Source organism: Monodelphis domestica, chromosome 8 (genome assembly GCF_027887165.1).
Source record: "Monodelphis domestica isolate mMonDom1 chromosome 8, mMonDom1.pri, whole genome shotgun sequence".
Lineage (NCBI taxonomy): Eukaryota > Metazoa > Chordata > Mammalia > Didelphimorphia > Didelphidae > Monodelphis > Monodelphis domestica.
In genome coordinates, this window is record NC_077234.1 from 228,777,987 (window position 1) to 228,796,375 (window position 18,389).

Sequence of the window (18,389 nt, forward strand, 5' to 3'; positions counted from 1 at the left end):
TAAAGAGATTTGATAATAGAGAAGATTCCAAAAGAATAGGTAAGATCATGGAGAGAATCATCACATATGCAAAAAGCAAATCAGAAGCTATCAGTGACTATTGGCCTATATGCTTACTTTCTCATCTCCGTAAAATCTTTATAAGAAGATAAAGGATGTCCCTAAAGTCTTAGTGTAGTTTTAAGTTATTGGCACACATTAAAGCTGTATTTGATAAAAAATATGAAGGAGCCTTTCTCAGGTGATTTTTTTAAAAAAGAGACTATGCCTTCAAAGTCACACATTGGATTGAGAGGCATAGAGAATATGAGACTTTATTGTTTTTGTTTTGTTTGTTGATTATAAATAACATTTGATTCAGTTTTTCTCAACATTGGAAACATAGCATTCATTGAAAGGAACCTTGGAATACACTTACTACTCTTGGGGTTCTTAAGCTTTTTTGTGTGTGTTGTGAATCCCTATGGTTTGCTTCTTGGAATAATTTTTATAAATAATTGAAGTGATAAATTTCAGTAAGTGGTAAGTGAAAGTAAAGATGTAATTTTTTTCCCCTGAAATCTATCCATAGATTCTTTGACTATGAGCTCTAGATTATGAACTAGAATTCAGCTGATGCCTATGAAGGCATTCTCTTTATAATATCTCTGACAAGTCATCATTTAACTTTCATCTAAAGGCTCCCAGGGAAGGTAAAGTGCTTGGTATAAAGTAAATGCATATAAATCCTCCCTGCCTCCCTCCCTCTGTCCTTCTTTCCTTCCTTTTTTCCTTCCTCCCTCCCCAAACCCAATAATAGTGTCACTTATGCCTTTATCCAATTGTACGATTGGCTACTTATCAACTAGGAAACCAGAATCTGCTCTCTATTCTGCTATTGACCACCAGAGTGACCTTTAGGACCTGTTCTCCAGAGACCAAACTCCTCCACTCTAGGGAAGTTAGCTTGATTGTGGGGTGATTTAGTAATTTAGTGTTTTTAGTAAAAATTCATGTAAACCTGCTCAATGTGTAACCAGCCCCAGACCATGCCTTACACCCCAGTTAGTCATCTACCAAGAACTCAGGACAGTTGTACTCAATGAGCTTCTTGCCCTTGCTGTTTGCCTTGCTGCCTTTCATGGACCTCTCCCATTCTGCCCAGCCCTTCCTCCCACCTCTTCTTGTTCTAAGGGAATGAGAACCAAATCAGTGCTGCCATTGCTAGAGGAAAGGACATGGCATTTAATTGACCGGTGGCTTCATTTAGAGTCGTGATTTTTCAGAGTGAAACTCCCTTCTCTAGCTCCTTCTTCCCTAAATGTGTAAACTCCTTGTGGTTAGGGACTTTTCCATTTGTTTTAACATGGTGAGGACTTAATAAATTCCCATTTATTCATCTGCTGTCGAATAGCCTATGATCAGGAACAAATCCTTTAGGGTAACTCCTTCCATGTTGACCGTCGTCTGTTAATTCCTTTTTGGGTCCAGTCACTCCACTTAACTGTATTATTGTCTAACCCACATCCAATCTTATTTTTCATAATTATAGTATTGAAGATATTATCAGATTTTTGCTGAAATCCAGGTAAACAAGGTTTATGGCATTCCATTGATCAGTTGGCCTGTTGACCCTGCCAAAAATGGAAATCTGGATACTCTGGCCTGACTTGTTTTGGATGGAGCCCTAAGGTGATCATTTCATTCCTTTCTAAATGCTTACAAATTAACCTTTTTAATTATACATTCTAGAATTTTTCTAGGAATGAACCAAACTTATCAGCTTGACTTTTATTTTTTGAAAATTGGGATTATGTTTGCTGATAGAAAGACCTGCAATATCTCTTTCAGTGACTATAACTTATCAAATATTATTGACAGTAGTTCAGTGATCATATTTGCCAGTTCTTTTGGGAATTATTTTGTTCATACTTTAATGGTGCTTAATAAATATTCTGTGTTTGATTGAGGGCAGCTAAATGCTCTTGAAATTCTTGCTACCTGTTTTTGTTTATTCTTTACAGTCTGAATATTATTCTCCTTGTTGGAGAAAACTAAAGTAAATGAAAACTTGAGTAACCTTCTTTCTCTTGCTTGCTTTAATTGATATATCTACTGCAAAGGATCCTGTCTTTTTCTTAAACTTCCTCTTGACCCATAAATATCAAAAAGCAAAGAAAATTTTTTGACTTTGTCACTCATCAGCCTCAGATCATTCTGTGCTCTAACACTCCTGATAATCATTCAGTAACTATTTTGTATTCATTCTTAGTTACATTCTAGTCTAGTTTACAAGCATTTATTAAATGTCTGCCATGTTCAATTTTGGGGCCCTAGATGGTACAGTGGATAGAGTTCAGGATCTCCTCTTCCAGAGTTCACATTTGGCCTTAGACTTAACTTAGGCAAGTCACTTAGCCCTGTTTGCGTCAATTTTCTATGAGCTGGAGAAAAAAATGGCAAACTACTCCAGTATCTTTTCTAAGAAAACTTCCAGATGGGGTCATGAAGATTCAGACGTGACTGAAAAACAAGAAAACAACAAATGTTTTAGGTATTATGATAAACTCTTGGGGATTCAAGGGAAGGAAATAGTGTAATGATGAAGACAACATGCAAACAACTATGTACAAACAAGATCTCAGAGGGAAAGCAGCATAACTGAATTCAAGGGAGCTGATGAAGTCACCAAGTGAAAATGGCATCTAGGGCAAAAGAGGACCCATAACAAAGCCTTGGGGGATACACCTAGTAAACAGGTTCAAAACCAGATGAAGATCAAGTAGAGGAGACTGAGGAGATGCCAGATAAGTAGGAGAAGAACCAGGAGAGATCAGTATTACAAAAACCTGGAGAGAATAGAATATCAAGGAAAAGGGTGACCAACAGAATCAATGGCTACAGAAAGGTCAAGAAGGCTAAATAAAGATTGAGAAAATGCCATTATTCCCATATCCTTTGTGTGTTTAAAAATCCTAACTTTCCTTTAAATAGTTCCTTATTCATTGTTAAAATTTCATGTTCATATTAGACTTATTCTCAAAAGTTTTCCATCTTCCTGGGCCAATGCCCTCTATACAAGTTTAGGCCATGAGATTCCTTGGAACACTTTTAAAATCCACTCTTTCCAAATCTCTGGTGCGTGTCAGACTATGTCTAGATTTCTCATCTCTGGCTCTGTCTGTTTCTCTCTCTCCCATTTTTCCTCTCCCCCATCTCTGTCTCTCTCACCCCTCCCCTCCCACTTTTTTTCTCTCTCTCCCCAACCCCCTTCTTTAGATTCTTTCTCCATCTCTGTCTTTCTCCTTCCACCCCTTTGTTTCTCTGTCTTTCTATCTGTCATTGTCTCTGTGTTTCTCTCCTACAGTGAATAACAAACTGAGATGGTCTCTTCCTCCCAAGGCTCCCTTATTTTCTACTTCAGCTACCAACTTTTTTTTAATGAAAATGAGATTGAGTTGAAGTTCTCCTTATTAATTCCTCCACCTTTGAAAGAATGAAATTATTTTTAAAGCAGAATAAGAATTTGTCAGCTTCTCAGCTTTAACCAGAGTTAGAACTCCAGCAGATGTGCGGGTAGCAGAAGGACCCCATCACTACTACATTGTGCTCCTGAATCAGGTTTGCGATTGCCATGCTGGATTCATTGTCTCTTTTTAAGAGATGTGTGGTATTCTTCTTTGAAAGTCTTGCTTCTCTTTTTCCACCTATTGAATTTTACTCAAATGATCTGTACCTTTCTTTTCCACTCAGGTTTATAGATTTCCTTATAAGAACTTATCATCTTTATTATGATCCTTTTTGGATTGTCCTTTTTATCTCTTCTGTTTTTTTCTGTATAATCAGGAATATTCTGATTCCTGATTCATCAAATATCAGCCTTGGAGGCCAAATTTTCCTCTTTGAATACAATTTGTAATATAATATGTTATAATAATTATTAAATATTAATATATTTTATAATATAATTTGTTTAGAATTTCCCTTATTTTTACTCATATTTTGGGTATTTCTGTATGGACAACTGAGGCCATAGATTTTATTGCTGGCTCTTGGATATTGTCTCCTGTGAATTATTGCTCTTCTTTATTGGTTTTCCTTTCTTTTCTTTCTTTGTTGCTTTTTTGTATCATCTGGGAACAGATATCTGTGGGCTGTTTCTCCCTTTCCCTCGATCAAGCTGTCATAATAAGATTTTCAAGACTCCAGAAAAAAAAACAACTTATTTTCCCTCATTAGATGCATATGTAGGGTGTTTTCTGTGCCTATGTTAAACAGTACATGAGATTCCATAGTAGGTTGCACAACAGAGATGACTTTAACCTTTTTCTGAGAAAGATTTTCATCAGCAGCATGATGGATGATTAATGTAAGGAAAGTCTAACTAGGACAGGATTACCTTTCATATAGTGAAATCCTCTAGATGTTTGTTTTTGTGGGTGCCATTTTAATTACAGTGAGCCCCAGACCTCTACAGAACCATCTAAATAGGGTCCATAGTCACAAAGAGAATGGCTTTGTTAGAAGGTTAAGAGTTAGAAAATTACGATTCTACTGTCATTTTTCCTTTTAACATTGTATCTTATGAAATATTTAAAGTCCATTGATTTATTGGATAGTAGTCCTATGCTTTTAAAAGAGTTTTTAGCCTTATAACATTTTACCAGATAAGAGAAATAAGTCAAGGAATATCATTATTTTAGAGAAGCAGGAAATCAAGCCAAGGTAGGTCCTTTGTCTCTATCCAGCACTTTTTCCAACAGGTCACATTCTCTTTCTTATTTGTCCTTGCCAGAGCTCAAATGAACATACAAGTGTATGAAAATCTAGTCTAGCTGTCACAGTAGCATAGACCTGGGATCACAGCTACCAGGGAGGCTCTGGCTGGTAGATCTCTTAAACTTGGGAGTTCTGAGCTACAATGGGCTCTACTAATGGGATGTTTGTGCTGTCTGGCATTAAATGTTGAACTTATACCTGTTCCTAATGTGGATTCAGCCAGCCTCAGTTGGAAACAGAGAAGGCCAAAGTTCTGCTGATGATCACTAGTGGGACTGAATACTTCCAGCCTGGATTGAGATGGAGAGATCTAGTCTTTAAAAACAAAACATCTAGCCAGGTAGAATGTAAGCTCCTTGGAGACAGGGATGATTTTGTTGTTGTGTTTGTACTTATAAAAGTGCTTTGTACAAAGTAAGGGCTTGCTATTAAATTTAGTAGTTGTTGACTACATCACTTACTAGCCAGCTGTGCAAATGTGCTTTTGTTGCTGGTGAAAATGTCTTTATCTTGAAATTAAAGAGCTTGTCATTTTGTTAAATGTATTTGAGGCAGTCAGGAGAAAGGAGGAAAGCTACTATATAAGTAGTTTTCTATATAAGGAAATACACATGGGGAAGGATTTCTTGGGTGAATCATCTATTAATATCTGAGCACTTCGAAAACTAAGAGTAAGGTTTAAAAGGTCCAGGACTCTGGGTGGAAAGAGAGTACAGAGATAACATTTAACTTAAAAAATCATACTAGATTGCTTTTCTTTCTTTAGTCTTCATGGTCATTATTCTGGGTATTGCTACAGAATTCTAGTAAAAACATACAAATTACTTTTGAATCTGCAGGCTTCAAAGGTCACTCTCCAGTGTACTGATAGATCAGAAAACCAGGACGAAGTTGAACATTTCTTTTGTTGTTTTTCGAGGGGAGTGTGTGTGTGTGTGTGTGTGTGTGTGTGTGTGTGTGTGTGTGAGAGAGAGAGAGAGAGAGAGAGAGAGAGAGAGAGAGAGAGAGAGAGAGAGAGAGAGAGAGAGAGAGAGGTGAGAGGAAAATACAGGACAGAGGTATAGAATTGAATTTTAGAAATAAAATTAATTTATTACATTTTTATTAATTAAAAGCTAATTAAAATTAATAAATGCTCTAATATATTACAGGGGATAAGGTGGAGTGCTGAAAATTTCAAGAAAACTTGATTATTTCTTACCCACAGTCCTCCTTCCTGCCCTCTTAGAGAACTAGGGAAGCTCCTTTTTCTTTCTTTTTTTTTAATGGAAAAGTAACTGACAGTTACATGCATTGTATCCTTGTATCCTTTCAACTTCTTACCTTGAATCTTTACCTTGAAATTACCTTGAATTAGCAACCGGGGCAGAATGCAGATCCATCCTAGCTCTCTGGGCTCTGCTCACCACCCTCTCATGGCTTTTTAATGCCATGACAACCTTTTGTGCAGTACTTTTCTTTTAGAAAATTTCAAGAGAGCAAGTGTTATAGTTGAAATGAAAGATCATCTAATTTGGTAGGTCTCAAATTGTGTTCTGTGGAGCCCTGGTTTTCTTTGAATAAAAGTTTTGTGGGGGAAACACAGATATTTTAATTATATATTTTCTTACAAAATTTATTGAATATCAAGTCTACTTATCACATGGCAATTTTTTTTTCAGTTTGAAAATGGACTTAATGTCTTCTAAAGTTTCCCCAATTGTCCCTCATACTATATCTTTCCCCTTATTTTCTTTTATGTCAGATATCAAAATTTACCCAATTCCCCATTGACCACATATCTTTCCTCAACTTTTTTTAGACTCCAGATTTGATGGGAAAATGCTGATCTTCACTTTACTGATGGAAGATATCAGATGAAATAACATGTGAGGAACTTTGTTTACTCTTTGGCATAGTGGATAGAATGCTATGCTTGGAGTCAGGAAGATGTAGCTTATTATCCTACCTGCCGTATTGTTCTTTAATTCAAACGTTACTCTAGATTTCCCCAGAATCCATGTCTGTCTGTGATGGGGATGGTGGTGTGGTTGTAGGCAGGACTGGTAAATCCGTCACTACCTCCTATCGACCCATGTAATGTTTTTTGGTTCTCCCTTTCCTTTTGCCCCTCATCTTTTCTTGGTTCAGATCTATGGCTCCCTCACCCCTGCAGTAGGAAGCTACTCATCTGCCACTTTTAGTCTTAGTTGCCGTCTTAGGGATGCTGAGATATTATGTAACTTGCCCATGCTCACACTGCTAGTGTATTTAGCATCTGAAACCATGTTATTCTCAATTTGGAGCTTGCCCCTTGTTCACTACAACATAAACCAAGATAATGTTACTTCCATAGTTTACTTCCTAGTTATCTTTGTTTTTATATCACTGTTGTTTCTGAAAATATCCCTATCCAAAGAGTTACATCCCTTGTAACAAAATTTTAACAAGATAGAGGGGGAAAAAGCAATTCATCAAAAGTAACCAGCATATCTTCTATATAGGATAGTATATGCAATATCCCAAAATGTAGTCCCCATTTCTGCAAAGAGAGCAAGGAAGTGTGTTTTCTCAGTTCTTCTCTGTGGCCGCGCTTGGCCCAATATAATTGCACTACATTTAACTGAATTTTTTTTCTTTTCCTTTATGTTGTTATAGCCATTATATATATTGTTTTCCTAATTCTTTTTACTAATATGGAGTTCATCCAAATCTTTTCCTGCCTCTCTGAATTTATATTAGCCAAACTTAAATGGTGTATCTATGGTGTATCTAGATCTATGGAGCAATTTTGTTGTTGGAGTCCCTTTTTCCCAATTGGTGATTGGGTTTTGGATCATTTTTTAAAAATTTAATTTTATTGATTAATTAAGAAAATGTTTCCATGGTTACATGATTCATGTTCTTTCCCTCCCCTCTTCCCATCCCCCTCATATAGCCAATGCTCAATTCCACTGGGTTTTACATGTGTAAGTGATTAGATCATTCTTTTAAAAATATTTTATTTTTCTCCCAATTACATGTAAAAAATGATTTTTAACATTTAAATAAATTTTTAGTTCCAGATTCTCTCCTTCTACCTCTGTCTCTGAGACAGTAGGCAATCTGATATAGATTTTGCATGTGTTGTGATGTAAAACATTTTCCCATATTAGTTGTTTTGTGGAAGAGATCTAAACAAACAAAAAAATGAACAAAGCGAAATATTGTATATTTTGGTCTGAATTCAGATTCTTTCAGTTTTTCCCCTGGAGGCTGATGGTCATCAGGAGTCTTTGGGATTGTCCTGAGTCATTGTATTGCTGAGAATTAGGTTATTCCCAGCTATCCATTATACAGTATTGCTGTTACCATGTATAATGTCCTTCTGGTTCTATTCACTTCACTTTACATTAGTTCATACAAGTATTGGATCATTCTTTCACAAAAGCCTCAGCCTCACTCCTTACTACTTCCAGAGCCATGAACCATGATCAGATCAACTCTGTCATTATTTCTGGATGGGATGCCTCCTTCTCCTCCCCTGGATGCCCTTTCTCTCCTGTTTTCCTGTGACTGTCCAAGCCAAAGTGTCCTTTTCTGTCCTTGCCCCGCTCCTTCCCTTTGCTGGAATATATTTCTCGAAGACAGAGGCTGTTTTTGCTTTTGTAGTTCTATTTCAATAAATTACTACAGTCCTTGCCACATAATACCCTAATTACTTAATAATTGTTTTTCTGGTCATTCATTTACTCATTCCCTATATAGTCTATTTATACATCCTTATTCAATAGGCATCTATTTTGTGTCTAGTTCTCGTGTGGTTATCAATATTTTGGTGTGCCTTAGGACCTTTATTCTGATCTGATTTTAAACTTCTTGGTGTTTAACCTCTTGATTCATCATTGCTTCAGATGTGGCATAGATTTAGCTTTGAAATAATCACTGTCCTTTTCTAGGTGTTGTTGAAATGTTCTTAATATTAAATTCCCTTTTACTCAACCCTTTCTTGTGTCCAATATCCAAATATCCAATATCCAAAACAAAGGCTCCTTAGGGGCTTTGGTTTTGTTTTCTATTTTCCATCAGCTTTTGTTCTGAATACTGAGGCTAATGCATCTCCTGCCATTTTCTTCTAAAACGCTACCTTTCTCTCTTAGTTTTCAAGTCTAGAGGGTCTTAATCTTTTTTGTGTGTGATCGGTCTCTTAGTTGCCTTAGGCAGGTTATGGACCTCTTTTCAAAATATATTGTATATCATATATAACATATGCTATGTAATAGAATATATCATATTTTCATCAGGAGTCTTTGGGATTGTCTTGGATCATTGTTTTGCTGAAAATAACTAGGTCATTCAAAGCTATTCATTATACAATATTGCTGTTGCGTTTATTATATCTATATATCACTTCTCAAAGTGTATAAAATAAAAGACATAGGATTACAAAGAAGACCAATTATATAAATATGTAGTTATCCTATTTTTAAAAAGTTTATAATAATATATTTTATATACATATTGTTTTATAATTTTTGTAAGACATAATTATACATAATTTTAGCTATAATAATAGCTAACATGTATATAGCATCTACTATGTGCCAGGTACTCTACTAAATATTTTTACAGTTATTTCATTTGTTGTCCTTGTTCTGGCAGGTAAATGCTATTATTATCCCCATTTTACAGATGAGGAAACTAAGGCAGGCAGAGGTCAAGTGACTTTCCCAGTATCACATAGCAAGTAAGTGTCTATGGCTGGATTTGAACTTGAGTCTTCTTGACTCCAGACCCAGCATCATATCCATTGAATTATCTAGTTTATAGACCTCAGGTGAAGAACCCCTTGTTAGGTAGGACCTGGGCAGCTTTCTATCCTCTTTGTCATCAGAATCCCTATCTCAAAATTGTCTCTCTCCAAGTTATCATTTCACACCAATGCCAAAATGGAATTCTTAGCCTTCTCAAGGACTGTATTACAATTATCCAGGACGTTTGAATCACATCTTTTTTTCCCCTTTTCCTCTTTTAATTGCACATTTGGGATTTATTTTGAAATAGCACAATATTGTACAGTTTAAAAAAATCAAAATAGAGATCAAGTTAAAAGTCATGGACTATGTTTCAAAGAAAGGCTTTTCTTTTAGTGCTAGTTTTAGGGAGTAGCCAGTTGGCTACCCACTGATTAAATCTTGGTAACTGTAGTAGAGGCATGGAGAGGACTTGTAAACCAAGATACAAGAACCAGGGTTCCAAATGTTATGTTCCCAGGAGTTGGCAGTTTGAGCTGACAGGAGGAGGGGACTGTAAGTCACTCTCTTTCCCAGGAGGTTTGAACTGACTGAAAGACTCTGGTGGGGCTGACTTGGTTTCTTGAGGTTCTCTCACTTCAGATAGTTGAAATTGACAAGAAGGAGAAACCTGGCTGAAAAGACCCTGGTGGGGCTGACTTGGCTTTTGGACTTTGTCTCTGTCTCTCTGACTCTGGTAGTTGAAGCTGATAAGAAAAAGAAACTTGGCTTTTGAGTTGGTGGTCTATTTGAGAGTTGAGCTGGCCAGGAGAAACTTAGAGACTTTGAACTTTGTTTTTCTCTGGGGTTGAAGCTGAGAGAGGAGGAAAGCCAGGCTGAAGAAGAGACTTTTCTTGGTGAAGAAGAAAGATGATTCAAACACTTGTCCTCCATCTCCCTAACTGTCTTAGAGTCACAGTTTGTGACTGGAATACTTCCTCAAACCTTCCTAAAATTATCCCCATAGTTTAGAGAAATCCTCATCCCTCTTACCTCAGTTTCCCATCCTGTTATCCCAATAAACCCTTTGACTTGAAAAGGAAAGAAAGGAGTATCTTTATAGTTTATTCACGTGGGGAGGGAAGGAGCCAAAGGCTTCAAGAAGAACTGGGTGGAGAGGGTTGGTTAAGGGAGGGAGTGAGGGAGTGAGGAGATTAGGAAATAGATTGATCCATCAGCCATCAGTAGGGATCAATAAGCAAAACCCCAGAGCAGACCCTAGGGCATTCCCGTGTAAGGCAGTATCTCCTATGTACCAGTATCCCTGTTCTACCTCCATTACAAATAAGCGGCATCAGGTTCCTGTAGCAGCCCTCTCTAGTCACAGCCAGCCAGAGAACACAGTCATTGTAAGAGAAACAAGTTCTCCTCAGTTTACCATTCTATTTCAAGTAGTAACAGTTTCTCTCTCAGTTTATTTAGTCTCTATTTCAACAAGTAACAGTTTCCTACAATTTACTTTTCTATTTCAAGTGGCACCCTTAGTCTAACTGTACCCAACAATCCCACAGGCAGGAAAGATAGTAAATATGTTCAAACAAGTAGTGTGGTGGTTTTGGCAGCCATTGCTTGCTTTTGGGTTTACCATATTCTTTACAGCAAACTGACTCAAATAGTGGTGGAAAGTGTGGATTATGTAGGAAACTTGACAATAACTGTGTTACAATTACCTTTTCAAAATGAATTCGTTCTCTAGCAGGTCCTGGCACAAGTATATGTATTCTTCATGGCTGTGTTGCAGACTCTAAGCCAAGTCAAGGAAGTATTTAGATTCATATGTACTCTTCATGGCTATATTACAAACTCTAACCCAAGTGAAGAAGTCTTCAGATTCATGATTCCCCTTAAGGCAGAGAAGGTTATGGCCATTGACAACAACTTAGACAAGATGATTAAGGCAGTGTTTGAACAACTGATCAAGGAAAAGGGTTTAGATCTAGTTATGGGCAAGGACAATGGGCAAACTGAGAATACACCTCAGGAAACTGAAGGTGACAATGGAAATGAAAACCAGGCTGCTAGTGCCTCTGAAGGAAGTCACCAAGCTAACAACTAATGCTGGTGTTATTGATTCAAAGGCCAATAGATAATTCACTCCTAATTCAAGTAAACTGACTGGAACTATTATTACTGATTGAAATAGAAAGATAAACTGAGGGGAACCTGTTACTTTTACAATGACTGCTGTTCTCTGAGGCTACTTATTTATAATGGAGGTAGAACAGAGAAATGCTGAGGGATGTCACACAGGGGATACTGCCCTACAAGGGAATGCTCTAGGGTCTGCTCTGGGGTTTTGCTTATTGATCCCTACTGATGGCTGATGGATCAATCTATTTCCTAATCTCCTCACTCCCTCACTCCCTCCCTTAACCAACCCTCTCCACCCAGTTCTTCTTGAAGCCTTTGGCTCCTTCCCTCCCCACTTGAATAAACTATAAAGATACTCCTTTCTTTCCTTGTCAAGTCAAAGGGTTTATTGGGATAACAGGATGGGAAACTGAGGTAAGAGGGATGAGGATTTCTCTAAACTATGGGGATAATTTTAGGAAGGTTTGAGGAAGTATTCTAGTCACAAACTGTGACTCTAAGACAGTTAGGGAGATGGAGGTCAAGTGTTTGAATCATCTTTCTTCTTCACCAAGAAAAGTCTCTTCTTCAGCCTGGCTTTCCTCCTCTCTCAGCTTCAACCCCAGAGAAAAACAAAGTTCAAAGTCTCTAAGTTTCTCCTGGCCAGCTCAACTCTCAATTAGACCACCAACTCAAAAGCCAAGTTTCTTTTTTCTTATCAGCTTCAACTACCAGAGTCAGAGAGACAGAGACAAAGTCCAAAAGCTAAGTCAGCCCCACCAGGGTCTTTTCAGCCAGGTTTCTCCTTCTTGTCAATTTCAACTGTCTGAAGTGAGAGAACCTCAAGAAACCAAGTCAGCCCCACCAGAGTCTTTCAGTCAGTTCAAACCTCCTGGGAAAGAGAGTGACTTACAGTCCCCTCCTCCTGTCAGCTCAAACTGCCAACTCCTGGGAACATAACATTTGGAACTCTGGTTCTTGCATCTTGGTTTACAAGTCCTCTCCATGTCTCTACTACATAACATGAACTGTTTTTTGTTGGCTTTTTTTTTTTTGCTCTTAACTCTTAATTCTTTACCACCCTTTATGCTTTTTCCACATGCTTCTATACTTTTCTAATAAATGCCATCCTTTTTGGGTTAATTGATTCTTGTCTGGATTTAAAACTGCCTATTTAATTTATCAGAGATTTCCCTTATCATGATATAATAATAAGAGATTGAATACTGTGTTCATAGAAATGAAAACTGAGTCCCTGCTTTCTTATTTTACTCCTTTGTTTCCCTAATATCATTGGTTGCTACCGTCTTGGGCTATATGATACTTCCCTTGGGTCTCACAAATGGGTATGATTTTTGGCGTGGCACTTGGTTCAAACTTCAAACTGTAAAGGGCCTCTTAAAGTTTTAAAGTGGCTGTATTACACCGTAGGTCAATAAATCAATCAATATAACCACTTTATGACTTGTAAGGTGACTAACCCCATGCTGCCCATAGTTACTTTTCAATTTGATTAAAATGCAGTTTAATCTCCCAGTGGTTTGTTCTTCCTGATGCAGGAATACTTAAAGGCACCAAGAAAATCCACACTCAATATTTCTGTGACCACATTTCAGCCCTTTAATTGTCTACCAAAAGACTTCTGTGGTTCATCTTCTGTAATTCTAATTTACTTCATTCTTCGCCATGGTCTTTTGTGTTCAGTGTTTCATTGACTCAGTGCTGGGTTATTAGTTTTCCTTCTAACTGTAGATGTGATGATGGGGAATCTGGGAACTGGGCTGTGATCATTATTTCTTTGACGGGAAAAATAGTGAGTCTGTATTATTCTTCTGGGAAGTCAGGCTGACTGGAAAGAATGTTTAGATTTGAAACTATCCTTGTTCTCCTCTAGGTGTTATTAATATGGTTAATGCAGGAGAGATGAATGGTTCTGGTAACCTGATGGATTTCCTTGATGAGCCTTTTCCTGACGTTGGGACCTATGAGGACTTCCACACCATTGATTGGTTACGGGAAAAGTCCCGTGACACAGATAGGCACAGGAAGGTATGTGAGTGAGTAATTGAATGGAAAATATTTGATATACTCTAATTATTTGCCAACCACCTGTGATAATCATTGGGGATATAGATATAAGAGCAATATAGTCCTTGTCCTCTAGCAGTTTATATTCTAACAGGAGGAGACTTAAAAAGGCTTAATAGGCTTTTTAAGATATTAAAACTTTTCATGTGCTGATGTATTTTTCCTAACAAATTCCATCCTTGGAGGGTTAGCTAGCTGAATTTTATCTGTATTTAAAACTCTGTATATTTAGTCTATAAGAGAAAATCAGGGATTTTGTTTTCAATTCTATAAATATAACTTTATATATTCTATTTTTTATATTTCTACATTCTATATTTCTACAAATATAATATTTTTTGTAGTAGAAATGAAAACAAAATCTCTGCTTTTCTACTTTTCCCCCTTTGTTTTCCTAATATTTTTGATTGCCACTATGTTTAATTTATTGAAGCTTAACGCTACACTAAGATTTTGGGATACTCTAAGTAAAGGTGGGATGACCAATGAAAGATGTTTTGGCTTGGGAAGTCCTGGGGATATTGAATGGAGCTCTAGGAGAGTTGATTGACAACAATCTTTCCAGAAGCAATGGTGGCATTGATTCAATGACTGTTTCCAGACAAAGAGATGGAAAGGGATGGGTCAGGACTCTGTAACAGGATGGAGAAGAGATGGAATGCCAGGCATTGTCCACAATGTATCATGCAGTGTTGCTTTGGTTGACTTTAATTAATTTAAGGCAACATAGCCCCATTAAGGTCGCTTTAAAGCTGAGGGGATTGTCACTCAGACTGTAATTTCAGGAAATTCAGTGGTCTTGTGGGAGCAGCTAAAAGGCATTTGGTAAGAATGTGGACAGGGCGAATGGTCATATGGGATGGGAATCACAAACACACAGATATATTAGAAATACTCATTTTTATTTGTGAGAAGAAAATGGCCGTAAGCTATCGTAAGATCCTAAAGATCTTTGGAATCTTCAGAAAAAGATTAAATTATATTTAGTTCAAGTATATTTTATTGTGTTCAAATTCTTTGAAAATTATTAGTCTGTCTAAATTTTTATGGTAATGCCTTATATTTGTATAGCACATTACACTTTAAAAATTTTTGATAGACTATCTCATCATATCATCACAACAGTCCAGTGAGATGGATAAGATATACTATTACCTCTATTTTACTTATGAGGAAACTCAGGATCAGGGAGGTTGAACTAACTTGTCCAAAGCTCACACACTAGAAGTAGAAGCCTAAATCAGGGATATTAACCCCAAACCCAGTTTGCTTTCTTTCTTTTTTCTTTTTTTTTGTGGAGGAGGCTTTTAAAATTATATTTATTACTTTTTTCCCCCAGTGAGAACTGTTTCAAAAATTTTTTAAATTAATTTATTTGTTACTTTAAAATTCCCAGGTAATTCCCTCTTTATCCTCCCTTATGAGAGAAGGGGCCATTTGACAATGCAATGTCCGGTTTCAGTTCCTCTGTTCCATGATATCTCCAATAATTCTGCTAATTGTAATATTCATTAAATACAAAATTCCATCTCATGAACATAGTAGATAATGGAGAGTTTACTGTAATTGGATTTTTGGAAGTAGAGTGCAAAACAGTGAATAGAGAATTAGTCTTGAAGGCAAGAAGTCCAAGGTTTAAGTCTCACCTCTGACATAAACTGGTTTTGTGACCTTTGGGCAAATGAACCTCCCAGGGTTCTAAGGCAGTGGTGTCAAACTCAAATAGAAATGGGGACCACTAAACAGTAAATACGGATGCCTGCAGGCTACATATTGGCTTAGAAAACTACTGTGATAGGTGTTTTCATCAGGTTAATTAATATTTTATATTTAATAAATATTGCAATTAATTAATATTTGTTATTTGTTGTCTTATTGCAATTAAATATGGTCTATATGTTATTTTATTAACATATTAGCACATTAAAATCATATAGGAACTATATTTTAATTGGGCTTAGGTTGCACTCAGAAATATTTGGCTGCTCTGGGGAATTCACTAAGACTATGAATTGAAGAGAAGGTGCCAACTTGCTTTGGTAGAAGGAGTTTTCTGAAGCAGTGAAATCACAAGTTTTGTCACTATTCCTATCATATTTCACTTACTTTGTTTACTAAATTGAAAAAAAATATTAAATTAAACAGCATTTCAAGGTATGCCCAAAGCAATTATTAACAAAATATACAATTTCTGCTTGGTTTCAGATAACTAGCAAAAGCAAAGAATCCATATGGGAGTTCATCAAAAGCTTATTGGACGCTTGGTCAGGATGGGTCGTGATGCTCCTCATTGGCCTCTTGGCAGGTGTGTTAAACATTTTGCTTTCAAACTTATCATAGAGTGGAATTTGCCATGGGGAAGGTGGGGAGAGGGAGGGAGTCTTTATTTGATTCCATCCAAGAAAATTTAATTACTTAAATAACAAAATGAATTCGTTAAATGGCTCACTTATGATTCTGGCTTACAGTATAGACCCAAGAATAGTGGTTAGAGAGAGTCATGTAATAACTGTAACGACAGTAAGACTTTTTTTGCTGTAGAATGGCTTTCCTATACATTATCTTTATCCTGGTATGTGTTTTTCACCTCCCACACTGCTTGGGTATACGATAAGAAATATCATATGGGAAATCTATACTTTTTAGGAATAGCTTTTTCTGTTCCTAGTGGACCCACGAAGGAAACATAAACACTCTGAGTCTCTTTCTTTATGAGGAAGTCACCCAAAAATCTAGGTTCAAGTCCTATGGGTTTATTGATTATTACTCCAAGAGTTCATAACTGGCACATTCTTTGAACAAATTCTTTGACATTTTGATTCAGAATCTGTCTTCTTATCCTAGCATGCTATTTTTAATTTGTGTTTTTAGAGGTGTTTTCATCAGGTTATGGGGATCCCATTAAGGGAATACCCTTATCAAGACTTATTGATGCTCAGCAATATAATTCTGAAGGACTTATGGCAAAGAATTACAATATCCTCCTCCAGAGAAAGAACTGTCGGGGTTGGAATGCAGACCACAAGACACTTTTTTGTTTCACTTTATTTGTATTTTTATTTTGGGGGTTTTGGTTCTATATGAGTATTCTTTTACAACAGTGACCAATATGGAACTATGTTTTACATGATGTTTCATATATAACTCAGATCAAATTGTTTGTTATCTCTGGGATGGGGAGGAAAAGGAAATAGGGTAACAATTTGGATTTTATAGTTTTGGAAAATGTATGTTTGAAATTGTTATTACATTAATTGGGAACATAAAATATTAAAAAAATGGAAATTCCTTCAGCAATTTAGATAAATAGCTGTTCGCTCACTTCTATAGTATTACTCTCCTTTGCCAGTGATTCTCAACCCCAAGCTGCCATTTCATAAATGATGTTGCCCATTGCTATTTCCTTATTCTCATCCACCTTTACCCTAACCCTACAATATCCCGCTCCAGATCTCCCTCCTTTTCCACTGTGTTCTTTGGGATGCCTGCTCTATAGTTAATGGATCTTCCTCCCTTTCTACTGTATTTTTGGAATGGCTGCTGTATAGTTAACAAACTCTATAGTTTTCCATTTTCTGGCACTGAGACCTGGCTCTCTTCTGATAGCACAGCCTCCCTGGACAGTAGCGGCTGTACTTTAACTCATACTTCATCCCCTTCCCCCCATTTCAATGATTGTCATGCATGGGGGGGGGGGAGAATTCGAGTACTCCTTGGATTCTATTGCTACTTCCAGATTTTATCATTGTCACAACCACACATCAGCTTCTCTTCTTTTGAGCTTCCTTCAATCCATATTTATCATCCAGTTAAGATTCTTATAGGTGTGTTTCATGTTGATCCCCAGGAAGCTTTTTTTCCTTCTTTAATGAGTTAAGTGACTGACTCATGGTCTTTTCTCTTTTCAGCCTTCTGCCCTTTATGCTAGGAGACTTTCATAATACTTGATAATGTCTTAAACACCCTAACTTCCCATTGCCTCAAATTATTCATTTCTTGCTCTCCACCTCAGACTCACACTCAGAAGATAACTTTTGATCTTGTTATCATCCCCAAAGGCATGTAAGTTTGTTCTCTGAAATTCCTTCACCTGATCATCATCTTTTATCAGCCCATCCTTCCCTGTGCCTCACAAACCCAGCCTTGTTCTTCAACTCCATAATTACCTTCACTCTTTTCTCAGCTTTTTCTCAGACCCTCACTCCTACATTGGCTATATGCTCATCCCTTTCCCATCTTGATCTGTTGATAAACTAGTTCAACTCTTTATTATCTTCTGTGCCTGAGTCCATTCCCCCTTTATCCTTTTGCTGATTGTGCCTTGCCAAGCCCACCCTTTGTATCACTCCCATCATCTCTGCCATCATCTTGTTTCTGTGCTGCTGAAAAAAATCATGAGACCATGATGATTAGATCCACTACACATTTTTGTACCTTGCTTCAATTGAGCCCTCTTTTTTATACCTTCCTAATCAATTTACTATCCTACTCACTGCAAATAATTTTCTAGACATTTTCATTATTCCTCAAACCTCCCATGGCATCCCTCCTTCACCTTCTCAGCTGATGACTGTCATACTTTACTGAAAAATATTGAGGTCATGTTGCTTCCTCTTTTTTCTCTTCTTCACTCCTTTCTCACTCGAAGAGAAAGTCTTTCTTTTTGCCAAAACTAACATCTCTACATCTCCTTGATTCCATTTGTTTTTTTTTTCCCATCTT

General features: G+C 36.9%; 1 protein-coding gene across 6 annotated transcripts in view; it reads left to right on the forward strand.

Moving 5' to 3' along the window:
* The window catches only part of CLCN4 (chloride voltage-gated channel 4), a 104,507-nt gene that overhangs the window by 14,447 nt on the left and 71,671 nt on the right, over nucleotides 1-18,389 (forward strand). For 3 of the 6 annotated variants that reach the window (XM_007500938.3, XM_007500939.3, XM_016424788.2), the window contains 2 exons: nucleotides 13,474-13,628; nucleotides 15,873-15,972. In XM_007500938.3, coding sequence (XP_007501000.1) covers nucleotides 13,485-13,628; nucleotides 15,873-15,972 — 244 coding nt within the window. In that variant the 5' untranslated portion in view covers nucleotides 13,474-13,484. Of the gene's footprint in view, nucleotides 1-1,531; nucleotides 1,672-6,412; nucleotides 6,627-13,473; nucleotides 13,629-15,872; nucleotides 15,973-18,389 lie in introns of those variants that run through there. The other 3 variants (XM_016424789.2, XM_007500940.3, XM_056808055.1) reach the window with 3 other exon arrangements.